At 33.7% G+C, this 13,766-nt stretch overlaps 1 protein-coding gene across 2 annotated transcripts in view; it reads left to right on the top strand.

Moving 5' to 3' along the window:
- The window catches only part of LOC108382855 (UPF0687 protein C20orf27 homolog), a 38,674-nt gene that overhangs the window by 442 nt on the left and 24,466 nt on the right, over positions 1–13,766 (top strand). Inside the window, exon 1 of one of the 2 annotated variants that reach the window (XM_017639226.1) lies at positions 17–256. The exons of the other annotated variant lie outside the window; for it this stretch is intronic. Coding sequence (XP_017494715.1) covers positions 226–256 — 31 coding nt within the window. The 5' untranslated portion in view covers positions 17–225. Of the gene's footprint in view, positions 1–16; positions 257–13,766 lie in introns of those variants that run through there. 2 annotated transcript variants of the gene reach the window in all.

Genomic DNA, 13,766 nt, shown 5'->3' with positions numbered 1-13,766 from the left:
ATGCGATTGNCAACGTTTGTCTATTGATTGGTTTACAAAAAATTTTTGTGTGTTCACGAATCGCACAAAAGTGTGTTACCAAGAAGTGTAAACAATACCAACGACGATAAATTATTGGAGCACTGAAAGCAAAAGGCTTTGTGCGTTTAACATCACATAAAATAAAGAATTTTAATATTAATTAAGGCAGAAAAATTGGCGGCGCAACCGGAAGCGGCAAACAAAATGTCTCAAGTCCAAGTGGAAGAACATGGCGGTGAGTGTCCCATCTAGATAAAGTGCCAAGGAATTGTGATATTGTACTGTAGTTTTATTTACAAAGTGATTACGTTTATCAGTTGGTAGAAAAATGAAATAAGCTCCGGGGCAACTGGTGATTGCTTTTCACTGAAATTCATTTTGATATAACAAGTCAGCTGATTTTTATGCAAAAAATGTGTATAATTCCTACTGATATCCAATTCAAACGCATGCAGTGCACATTTTATTGTTGTTTCCTACATTAAATTTATCTATGTTTCTTAGGATCATGTATTTTTATTTTTATTCATTTTATGGATATAACTAGCCGGCCTCGAGGCTTCGCCGCGCGCTGAATGTGTAGATAATAAAAAAGGATGCGATTGACAACCAAACAGATTGCAACCCTACTAAAAAATAATATATAAGGTGCGTTCGTTTAAAATCTCCAACAGAAACCAACCAACTGCCNATTGCAACCCTACTAAAAAATAATATATAATTGCGCATCTGGAGTCCAAGGTCTTTCATTTGACACCTCATTTCTTGTAATCTAACGAACAGCCCACATGTTTTAATTTTTCGCACAGATTGCAACCCTCTTCGAAAAATAAAACCTTACTGCAAATCGGAAGGTCACGCCTTTTCCTTTGCCACTTTTTTTAAATCGAAGCAACTGCAAATCTAATGTCATTAACAAAAAATGCCCTCGCGTATTATACATACATAATTTGTAAATAGTTGGCAACCCCACTCAAACAAAAAATAAAAAAACTTATTGCACATGCAGAGGCCATATCCTTTCACTTGCTATCTCAGATTTTGTCCAAGAAACGGAGAAGATGTTATGATTTTTAGAAATTGGTAACCCTTCTCAAAAAGTGTTTACATTATTGAACATCTAAAAGCCGAGCCCTTTTATCTGACATCTCATATCTTGTAATCCAACGAACAATGCGGAACTAATAATTTTTTGTACAGGTGGCAACCCTATGGGAATTTAAAGTACAAAAGATAATATTCATATCGATACAGATTATACTTAACAAATCTCGTATAAATCCGTTCAGTGGTTTTTGAGTCAAAATATTTCGTCTTCTATACTATATATAGAATACAGTAGTTTTTAAATAGGTTGCAACCCTATTCAAAAAAATGAAGTTTTTGTACATGCGAAAGCCAGGCCCTTTTATTTGGTATCTCATTTTGTAATCCACAGTGCAGAATTGATGCCCACGCTTATTATGATTGAATATAGTAATTTTATTAACAAACTTTTATAGAGGACAATCCCTTTCATTTGACACCTCATGTTTTGTAATCCAACGAACGGTGCGGATCTTATAGTTTTTAGATAGGTGACAACCCTATTAAAATTTTAATAGGGAATTTATATGATTCAACTTTCACAGGCGATTAGTTGAACCAAAAGTTGAACGAAAGTGGGCAGGCGACCAACTTCATTGAAAGCGATTAGTTGAAAGGCCGCCTACACCAGGCGATTGTTGCTTTCAACTAAAAATCGCCTGAAAAATCGCCTCATGTAAATTCCCTATAAGTAAAACAAGGTCACTCTTGTCGTTACAGAGTATGTTAGAGAAAATCTCGTCACTAACCGTTCAGTAGTTTTCGAAATTACCGCGTACAAAAAATCTCGACTTTCCTTTATACTATGTATATANCCACCACATTTTTTTAAATCGAAGCTACTTTGCAAATCTAATTTCATTAACAAAAAATGCCCTCGCGTATTATACATACATAATTTTTAAATAGTTGGCAACCCCACTCAAACAAAAAATAAAAAAACTTATTGCACATGCAGAGGCCATATACTTTCACTTGCTATCTCAGATTTAGTCCAAGAAACGGAGAAGATGTTATGATTTTTAGAAATTGGCAACCCTACTCAAAAAGTAATACATTATTGAACATCTAAAAGCCGAGCCCTTTTATCTGACACCTCATATCTTGTAATCCAACGAACAATGCGGAACTAATAATTTTTTGTACAGGTGGCAACCCTATGGGAATTTAAAGTACAAAAGATAATATTCATATCGATACAGATTATACTTAACAAATCTCGTATAAATCCGTTCAGTGGTTTTTGAGTCAAAATATTTCGTCTTCTATACTATATATAGAATACAGTAGTTTTTAAATAGGTTGCAACCCTATTCAAAAAAATGAAGTTTTTGTACATGCGAAAGCCAGGCCCTTTTATTTGGTATCTCATTTTGTAATCCACAGTGCAGAATTGATGCCCACGCTTATTATGATTGAATATAGTAATTTTATTAACAAACTTTTATAGAGGACAATCCCTTTCATTTGACACCTCATGTTTTGTAATCCAACGAACGGTGCGGATCTTATAGTTTTTAGATAGGTGACAACCCTATTAAAATTTTAATAGGGAATTTATATGATTCAACTTTCACAGGCGATTAGTTGAACCAAAAGTTGAACGAAAGTGGGCAGGCGACCAACTTCATTGAAAGCGATTAGTTGAAAGGCCGCCTACACCAGGCGATTGTTGCTTTCAACTAAAAATCGCCTGAAAAATCGCCTCATGTAAATTCCCTATAAGTAAAACAAGGTCACTCTTGTCGTTACAGAGTATGTTAGAGAAAATCTCGTCACTAACCGTTCAGTAGTTTTCGAAATTACCGCGTACAAAAAATCTCGACTTTCCTTTATACTATGTATATATGTATATATAGTGTTGGAAGAAATAAAATAAACTTTTTATTTGGCTCAGTTTTGGCTATATTTATTTTGGTTATTCTATGTTTAATATTTTTTGTAAAAGTCAAGCGCATTACATAATAAGTACCTTATATGTAAGTCTACATTTCAATTTTTGTAAAATAATTATTAAAATTCAACAAATTTTACCAAAATCCGCCAAAAATTTCTAACTCTATTCAGAAATTTTAAAATAAATTTTTGGTGTGCAGCTCTATAGTCCATTAAATTTTAATAGGTCAAAGTGCCTATTTCAACACGCTAGAAATCGCGTTGCTTTTTAATAATTTAACTAATAAAAAGAGAATGCACAACAGCCTCAGCTAAAAAAAAAATTGTTAAAAATCAACGCGATTTCTAGCGTGTTGAAATTGACACTTTATACTACTAAAAACTTTTTAAAAATTCTGAATAAAAAGTTTGAAATTTTTGGAGAGTTTTGGTAAAATTTGTTGAACTTTTATAATTCTGTACAAAGTTTGAAATGTGGATTTATATGGTCAAAATTTTTGTCTTTAACGTTACCGCCGCACGTAGATATATTTCGGTTTATATTTCTGAAACGTTGTGTAGTAACCGAAAGTTTTTCATTTATGCTGATAATAACCCATAAAAGCTACATTTTATATGCAGACACTTTTTTCTATCTTTTGTTGTTTTAAATGTGTTTTTAGGTGGTCTTTAACGTTACATTTTTTGGAAGTCAGTTATATATAACGTTACACATAAGGAAAACTTGGCGAATCCTGCAAAAATAAAAATTAAACTAAAGTATTTTAACAAAGATCAAGGTAAAGAAAAACTACAAAAATATTAATTTTTGGATAATACACGTTTGTAACCAATCTACAAACCAAAATATGCAGTATTTAACGTTACTTACCATACTTGACTATATTTGCCATTTTGAACGCATGCGAGGCATACGAGAAATGAACGCGCACCGCATATATTGGATGTCAATTGGCACTTGTTTCTAGATGCCTTAAGATAGATAAGTAGGTACATATATAAAAAATAGTACATCCAGAGTTGACGGGTGAGTCACAGAAATATTTTTTTTTCAGTCGTTCGGTGTTGCCAAAAATTTTGACCATATGTTATTTGTTATATAATACGCTGGACTTTAATAAAAAAAATATATTAAACATCGAATAAACAAATGGAATATAGGAAAAACTCGTCAGAATAAAAAGTTTCTATTATTTCTTCCACCACTGTACATACAGGTAATACATATTATGTAAAAAGAATTTCATAGATCTTTGTTGATAATGTCCTTGCAGTTTCAAGTGGGGTTTCCGCTGTGCACAGGGAAGCGGTTCTGCCTGAATCGAATACCTATCGACTATGAAATGCATTCCCCGAGAAGCATTTGTGTGACTAAGGGCCAGATTCGCAGTGCTTTGTTAAACGATTGATAACTTAACCACCAACAAGAGTTTAACTTTCAACTTGTATTCAGAGTCACATAGTTAACTACGGCAATTCATATCGCCTGAAAATATACAAATTCTAAAAATTAATAATTTTCTATTCAAATTTGAAATTCATTCCACAAAACGAAGCTTAGCATTCATACCTACATTAAAATGACTCTAGGACTTTACCACTTTCGGATAAGAGCTGTAGCTTCAGTAATCCTTTCAAACGATGGAGAAGGATCCTACTAACTCCTACAAGCTTTTATTATTCTACTCAACACTCATAAATCGAAAGATTATTTCGATGTTTGCCATCTGATGCACTGCTTGCAAATTGCATCCATACAATTTAAAAGCCGAGTCATCTTTATTTGTTTTATATTCCAACTAACATCAACATTTCCTAGTCCGAGCTCAATAAACGCAAGGCAGGCAGTAATGTTGCTATTCACATCCATATCATATTTTATTTATGCTGTGCTACCACATCATAGTCATCATCATCTTTGCATGGATACGCACTTGAAAGCTGCGGCTTCTGATGTTACACACTGTCAATGGCAGATTCCCCACCTACGTACTTAAATACCTATGTATGTACATATGTACATATATAACTATGCTGGATGGCACACATCGTACAATGCTGTGTTATAAAATGTAGCTATAGCTACGTAAAAGTAAACTTATTTCCTAGCAAAAGGTTGTGTGTCTATTTCAGCGTAAGGCACCGTGTGTATAGACGTAGCAGACACATAGAAAAACACAAATAAAAATATCATCAACTTTNCTATTTCAGCGTAAGGCACCGTGAGTGTAGACGTAGCAGACACATAGAAAAACACAAATAAAAATATCATCAACTTTGAAAGTTTCCGTGTGCCTGAGCATTTATTTATAGGTAAGTATTCATATTTTCAATTTACCAACGCTGTTGCTTTCAAGCAGACATCAGTTTCCGTTTCCGCACCGCCGCCATAGGTACAGATAGCAGTTTAATAATATAGAGATGTACTTAACTCAAAATTTACGTTTTTGGAAATTTCATTATGCAATTAATAAGCTTGCTAAGTAGAGTATGTTAAGCCTAACGGATGACTAAACTTCCCAAAAACGGCGAAGATATGTGTCTTTCCATCTGTGCTTTTGTATACCAACTGTATGAATTGATAAAACTTTGATTGCGTTTGCCCACAAAATGTAAATTTTGAAATACTTCGTTATATTAATAAACGTGCGTGCAAATGCAAATTTTTTTTTGTTTTTTGATAATATATTTTTANCTTTTGTATACCAACTGTATGAATTGATAAAACTTTGATTGCGTTTGCCCACAAAATGGAAATTTTGAAATACTTCGTTATATTAATAAACGTGCGTGCAAATGCAAATTTTTTTTTGTTTTTTGATAATATATTTTTAGATAACTATTTTCCGCTAGCATCCGTCCTTACCAATGTTCTTATATGCATAGGAAGTATGCAAATGCATGCACATTTGCATACATACATACATACATACATATGTATTTACAAACATAGAACATTTTTAATGTATGATCTCCGTGGTCAGTTATTTACAAATTTTTATTTGTATGGAATGTACCAAGGATGTTTGCTCTTGCGGCTTTAAGAGTCGTTGTAGGTTCGATTTTCTTCAAACGGATGTATATTGGGGTATTAACATTTATTTAGTTTCAGTAGCGATAGGCTCTACTTTTTTTCAATTCGCCACCAAATTTTTCCAGCTCTCGGAAATCGAGGCACTCGTGTTCAAATGAAACTGAAATTTAATTTTGAAATTGGGTACCATTATATCCACTTTGATTTACCAATTTAAAACAAATGACTTCTATTCGACAGCCTTACTATAAACGTTTCTTTAGAAGCTCTTAAAAATTTTCGACCAAACTCTACTAAAGAAAATCGATAACAAACTCAAAAATACATAATTAGCTAATAATACACAGTAATAAAGACAGATTGGTTTAAAAGAATCGTGAATTAATAACATTCTCCGAGACTTTGGAGTAAGTCAAACGTTTTTTAAAAATTTTCCAATGGAGATAAATCCATGATGTTTGCAAAAACATATACTTTTTAAAGATGGTATGCGATATGTGGCAATTAGCATGACTTGTGACAGATTCCGTTTGTTTTTGTGGTAATTTGCCTTTTCTATTTCTCTTCTAACTACACACTTGCATTATTATGTACGTTCAAAATATTCATCGATATATCATGGCAAGGTCACAAAGGCTTCAGAAAAATTTCTATTCCTTCCCTATTCGTTTAGAGAATTAAGTTTTTTTCGCCTCTCAAGAACATGGATGGCGGTGTATGCAATTACTGGAAAATGCATATTTTCGCGTTTATGGCTATGATCTCCTTTCCATGGTATGTTGTAAAAAAAAACAACGTCGCGTCAGTTAATCTCAGACTAACGAGTTGGATTAACAGCGAATAAAGTTCATAAATACATACATATGTATGTTTGTAAGTATGCATATGCAGATGCATGCACTTGTGTGTATGTAGTTTTTACCGTTTATTAAAATTACTTTCAACGTCCAAGAGCCGCTCTAAGTTATGCATTTATTGACGTCGTTGCACATACTTCTTCCTTCTTCGTAATATACCTACCCTGCAGGAAAAAACTAAGTTACGAGTGAGTAGTAAGATTGTGAGTTGTGTCGTTATTGCAGAGGACCTTCGATATGTTTAACCATATGAACTTATTTACATATGTAAGTACATATACATGCATATGTAGCATAACAAAATAAACCGTTGCGTATACGCGCAACCGCAGATGTGTAAAAGGAAAAGCTTTCGCGTGGTTTACATACTACAGGCAATGTCAAATAAACCTCTAACCACACATTCCGCGCGCGCTGATAAGCCATGTTCTTGGCGCAAGGCCATTGCCGCGCATTCCATGGAAGATTTCAGTCGCAGCTGTATCGAGCGCAGCAGCGTCGTTGTACATACATAAGTGAAATTACATTTTAATGCATTTGAAAACATTTTCGCGCCTCCATGCAAATAACGCGCTCTAGCGCCATTTACTATGCAACAACAGCAAAAACAAACAGAATAAGGCGAAAGCTAAAAGAAAAAAACCAATGCCGCCACACATATGTATGTATGTATGTATTGCAGTTATTTCCATATTCGCCATCCATTTATTTCATTCTTGTGTGTCTCTCAACGCCCAACTCCCAGTCAAGCTTGCATTGCATAACACCGGAAATCCCTTCTTTTTTTTAAGTACAATCCTCATAGTCTTGTCGCTGCATTCATAAATCCTCATCTAGACACCGGAGCGTTAAGCACTCAACTAGAAAAGTGTAAAATGCTTTTCTCACGCGAACACACTCTACTCACATATATACGTACTTATACATACATACAAATATGTAAGTACCTTTATTCACCTTTAAGTCTTCCACTTCCTTTGTATAGATACTTCGCCTCGGTTGGATTTGTGCACCTGCTATCCTTGGGCATAAGTATTCAGCTGTCTTGCACGTGTTTTCTTTTAGTCACAATTACTTACTTTCCAATTTCTGCTGTCATAATTTACAACTTTGTAGTTGACACTAAAATGCTTCGGGACGTTCTTTTGTTTATTACTTGCGTACATTGTACTGTTATTTACTTAGTTACTCACTCATGAATGTTGCAACTTGTGCAACTGGACTTGCAAACGCAGTGCAACGACCTATTTTTGGGGCGTTAATTTTCTAGTTAGTTACCTTTTCGGCCTGCACCGAGAATCGATAAATTACCTCGATTACTATGCAAGAAAAGAAAGTAATATAAGAATGAACGAAGCTCAGACTTGGATCTTACCGGAAATTGAAATACATATCAATTTAAAAATTTGGTTTTATTATTTTGAATTGCACTAAGCATCAGGCCATGGGCTGTTTCTCTTACAGGCAAATAGCTACTAGCAAAATTAGTAAAACTTGCAAATGTTATCTCTCGAGTTTTATCCTTCAATCTTTCGAGGACTGTCTACTGGGCAACTTTGAAATGGCTGATCTACAGGGATGAATACGAAATCTGCACTGCATGAGGTTGTTCCCAAGGTACAGAATCAACCACTTTACGTTGGCAGCTTTCTTGAGCATACATACATACATAGTAGAGCTCGGGAAATTCGGTTAATCGATTAACCGAATTATTCGAATCTGACTGAAGTCGACTACTGTTAATCGGTTAGCAATATTCGAGTAGTCGAAAGCTGTCGACTATTCGGATAACCGTTCACTTTCGGTTAATCGAATATTTTAAGTTCGAGTTTTTTTTTGCATTTACAGATACATATACATATATAAAAAGTCTTGTTACAATCGTAGCAGATGGCATGTGCAAAATTAAGGCAAACTTTTTTTGCAAGAATGTGCGCTAATTATTGAAATGTTATTGCGAAATATTTTAGAGACAATGGGTAAAGCAATACCTACTTCTCATTTTCGCGATTTTTGTTATGGATTTTTGTTAAATGGTTGTTCAGTGAGGATGTGGAGGAGGTGTAGCACAAAACTTCACCACATATGGAACATGTTACTTCCTTTTCGTCCTCTGTTTTTTTCGAAAAAATCCCAAACCCAGCTCCTTTTGCGTCCGCTCATTTTTTGTATCTGAATATACATACATATGTGTGCATGTATATATTTAAATAAATTTTTTTTCATTTGTCAAAGAAATTTCAATGAAAGTTCGGTTGCTGAAATTCGATTTGCTACAATGCTCGAGTAGTCGAAGCAAAGCAACTATTCGAATAATCGAAGGCGGGCGACTATTCGAATACCATTAACCGACTAATAAGCATGCGAACGGTTACGAATCGAATAATCGGTTAACCGATTAGTCGAATAGTCGGATAATTTTACGAGCCCTAATACATAGCTAGTACTTGCGCCCTACCAATACCAACGCCAGCATAGAATTGCTCAGCCGGTATACCGACGGCTCCACGGGCCTTATTGTTGCCTCTGTTTCCCTGGACATCTGTTATCAGATTTCCATCTTTATCTATCCGTTCTGGAAGCCATTAATTTTCTGCATCGGTTTTCATCCTTTTGAATAGTCACCTCTCCTTCGTGGTCTTCACCCGGCAATACAAAAATTGTCTTAAATAGTTCTACTGGAAATCTCAAAATTCTTCCTTAGAAAAAGTTTATTGATTTTTAGAGAGCTTTACAGGGCAACTGCTGAGACCTTTTCGATAGCAGATTTTTCAATTAGTCTTTGAGCTCTGGCTATTCATATGGCAAGACTAGGGCTGAACCCCAACACTTATTGCCGTAGCTGTTAGTAGATATTCCTCAAAAGTCTTATCTGACGAAGAAGAAATAGTACACCTGTGTTCAATTCATAAATTTGCAGCGAAATGCTGAGTAGCTGGAAAGGATAGCTATAGCCTACATTGGCTTCTTAAAAATTCCTGTAATAATATGCTTGGAAGTCGTACAATAATACATATGTAAAAGTACCATCTGGTTATTATAATTCGAACCAGAAATGAGTTGCGCCGACACTAATAGCTTTAGCTCTGATTTTTAAATTACTTAAATTGCACAGACACATCTGATGATTGACGAGCTGTGGAGCTACAGACATACATACATATGTACATACTACTTGTACACATAAATGCAAGCCAATCGCTTACACATTTTCGCGCAAAGTCATCCTTTTGCTTGCCGGAAGGCGGCGCATTAACCACTCGCGGCTTTTTTCTTGCATATTCTTTCATAGAATAAAGGCGAAAAAAATATCCATTGCCGCTGCTATTTGTCTGCGTTCCTTTATGGCGCAATTACCACATAAAAAAAGCAAAAGAGAGGAAAAACGCACTGCTTTGTTGCGTGATTTCGGGTAGGCAAATTGACACGCTTTCAGAAATATGATGAGCTACTAGCTACTTAAATATGCAACATTCGTACACACTTTGCTCGTCAAAAAGGTTTTAAGCGTTAAGAAAATTAAATTACAATTCATTATTGCTAATTAAGAGTAATGAACTAAAGTAATTTTAATTTAATATTTAAGTGTCTTAAAGGAAAATACTTTCAACATTAACAGGTACATTTGTAGATATTTTTAAATTAAATGTGTGTGTATGTGTGTGTATATCACGCACTCTTTTAGTAAAAGTCTATAAGTTTCATTCTGCACGACAATTTTTGTTTCAAAAAAGTTGAGTCTAAGATATTTAGATTTACATTTCGATTTAGTGGAGGAGTAATTCACTTGGTTAACGGGTTATTTTGATAAATATGCGATTTTGCAACTTTCAAGTGTATTTTGTATACATTAAATAAATTTTATTTTATTTTTTAACAATATAAAATGCGTTTAATAATTTCACTACTTTTCTTCAACAAAACAAGCAAACAAGCAAATAAATCAAAATGGCTGAAATGGTGAATAGAAATGCTCTACCAGATGTTCGAAAATTAAATAGGTACACTAAAATGAAGCGATATTCAACAATTTATTTCTGTTTCACAATGATCTCTATAACATTAGGGAATAAATGTCTGCAGCGCTTTAAAAAAAAACCAATACTTCGAAACACTATGAAAATTTTAACAAAAAATCGCGTGATTTTATTATTTTTATTTTGTATTTAAAAAAATACCGTTGATTTTTTAGAATTTTTTTGCCGAGGGTGTTGCGCATTTGCTTCTTCTATATAAAAAAAAATTGCTCATGCGCGAAACCCTTTAAAAATAGAATTCTTAAAAATCAAAAGTAATTTTTAGCGACTTGAAACTTGCACTATCCAAAATTGAATGCGCTACAAAACTGCATACTCAAACTGTTTTAGAAAATCGAATTAAAAAATTAAAAAATTTTTATGAACATTTTTTTAAGTTTAATTAGTTTTTGTGAACTTTGTGGAAGCTTTGAAACTGTTATTTATGCGGTTGCTGATATATGTAGATAGACCCATATTTTAAATGAAAATTATCAACAATAAATAAATAAACATAAGTTACCAACAGCGGCATTGGGAATTTCGCTGCTATTATTTTACTCGCAACTGTATATGTATACTAAAGTAATGTCTATTTTATTAATAGTTAGCCAGGCCCCTTCTGAGAACAAGCAATGAGCTCGTGGGCATACATATATACATATGTACATATGTAATGTTATGAATTTAATTTATCTTTTCTAAATTGCATGGCGTTTATGGCTATTTCATTTGTGCATAATACGCTCATGTCACTAAATCTTACCCATGCATACTTACGGTGACCATATTTATGGGAGCCGAATACGGGACAAAAATAATTTTGCGAATTTTTTCCACAAAAGCTAAAAGATCTTAAAACCATTTGAAACGATCCTAGATGTATTAGCCTTGAAACAGCACCCTTGTGGTAGCATCACACATTTGTAGGATACGTTTCACGAGATTTTTACCCCACAACATTTTTTACAAAAAATTTTTTGAATTTTAGGATAATAAAGTACTTAGTATTTTTTGTCGACGGTGCTACGCATTTTTTTCATACAAAGTATGTATGTTCGAATTTTTTTTTTATAGGGGAGCAAGTGAGCTAAAAAACTTTAAGCAAATTTTTTGCTAAAGTTTCTGATTAAAAAGTGCGAAGTTTTGGTGAAACTTTGCAGAATTAATTTTCATAGTTTTTGCATAAAGTCGGATATTTGGATATATGTATTTGGTTTTTGTTAGGAAAGGAGCTTTACTTTCATAAGAAAAAAACTAAAAACAAAAGAAAAATAAGCAAACCTTGCTAAAATGTAGAGCCCTAAATTATATTTTGGTCACTGTATGTGTTCCTCAATTCGAATCACAGGCATCCAGATTGGAAAATAATAACTGTTAATGGAGAAAATTGCGATCATATGTCAACATCATATAAAACTGGTTCGTAGGCATGCCATTTTAGTGAGCTGTTAAGGCGTCGAATTAACGAACACCGAATACGGGACATATACAGGACATTAAAGAAATACAGAACATTTAGCGTCCCGTATAAAATAAATTAATTACCGGGACAATTGGTCAAAAAAGAGGAATGTCCCGTATAATACAGGACGGATGGTCACCGTATGCATACTACCTACTTTTTGAATCTTAGTAGGTTAACTACATCACATGGATGCATGCATGAAAATATGTATGTATGTATACAAGTACATATGTACATACTACGTATTTCGCATGTTTTTTATAATTAATTATTATGGCATTCATTTCCTTATCTGAAAACATTTTTTTTTTATTGATTAATAAGTCATATGAGTATTTTTAGCTGAGTTGAACATTTTATCTCTTATTTTATGACATTTTTATAATAAAATAACATTCAAGAAATATTTATTTATTTAATTTTGATAAAATTACGGTAACAAAAAAAAAACTAAAACTCGACTGCCCTGTATATTTTTAGGTCGCTGTGAAATTGTAGTTCAACTACCCACCGACGTTACATATCATCGATGTCTTTGCAAAACCTTATAGCTTACGGTACTAAAATTTTAAAGGAGAGCGGAAAAACTTATTTTCTTTTTGGCTGGAGTTCAGGGTTGCCAAATCTCATTTTTGACACTATGGCCATTTAGGCGGTTTTGCAAAGGCAACGGCGATATCATTATTTTTTGTTTTACTTTTTCTTTATCGTCTGATGCATGAGACGCTCAATATATATTCGAAGGCTGTTCCGACACTTTTGCAATTAGTAAGAAAAACGCTGTAATTTTTCACTGAAATGGCTTAATTGTTTTCCCGTAAACCCGAAAGTCGTACCTTCAAGACAAGTCTTTTAAACGTATGAACCGCTTCTTTTGACATCGAAAATCGTTCAACACGCGGTTCATTTTTGATGTAAGGGAAGAAACAGAGATCAATGATCATTAATCATAATCACGCATTGTCATGATGAAGAATATTTCGTAGTCTTGAGTTATTTTTCCATATCTGGCCAAAGGCTAGATATTGTCCAATAAATGACGTGTGTCAAGTTAGCACTACACTTTTCGAATTTGGAAAAGTTAACTACGGCATTAATTGTAGTGTTTTTGTTGTAAATTTGTTGTGGAAAGAAAAAATTTGTAGCTCTCGTTTTTTAAGAAAAAATGGTATGTAGTGCTAACTTGACACCATACACCTAGTCGATAGAATTGAGATATTGAAAATGTTATAACGGCATTAATTGTAGCTTTTAACTTTAAAATTTGTTGTGGAAAGAAAAAATTTGAAGCTCTCGTTTTTAAGAAAAAATGGTATGTAGTGTAACTTGACACCATGCACCATTGTCGACAGAATTGACACATGACAACATGGTGTGATAGCTATTGA

This window comes from Rhagoletis zephyria, unplaced genomic scaffold (assembly GCF_001687245.7).
Source record: "Rhagoletis zephyria isolate East Lansing unplaced genomic scaffold, Rhagoletis_zephyria_1.1 Rzeph_scaffold_00149, whole genome shotgun sequence".
In the NCBI taxonomy this organism is placed as follows: Eukaryota; Metazoa; Arthropoda; class Insecta; order Diptera; family Tephritidae; genus Rhagoletis; species Rhagoletis zephyria.
The sequence above is the reverse complement of the archived record's forward strand: the minus strand, read 5'-3'. Positions and strand labels throughout refer to the sequence as shown.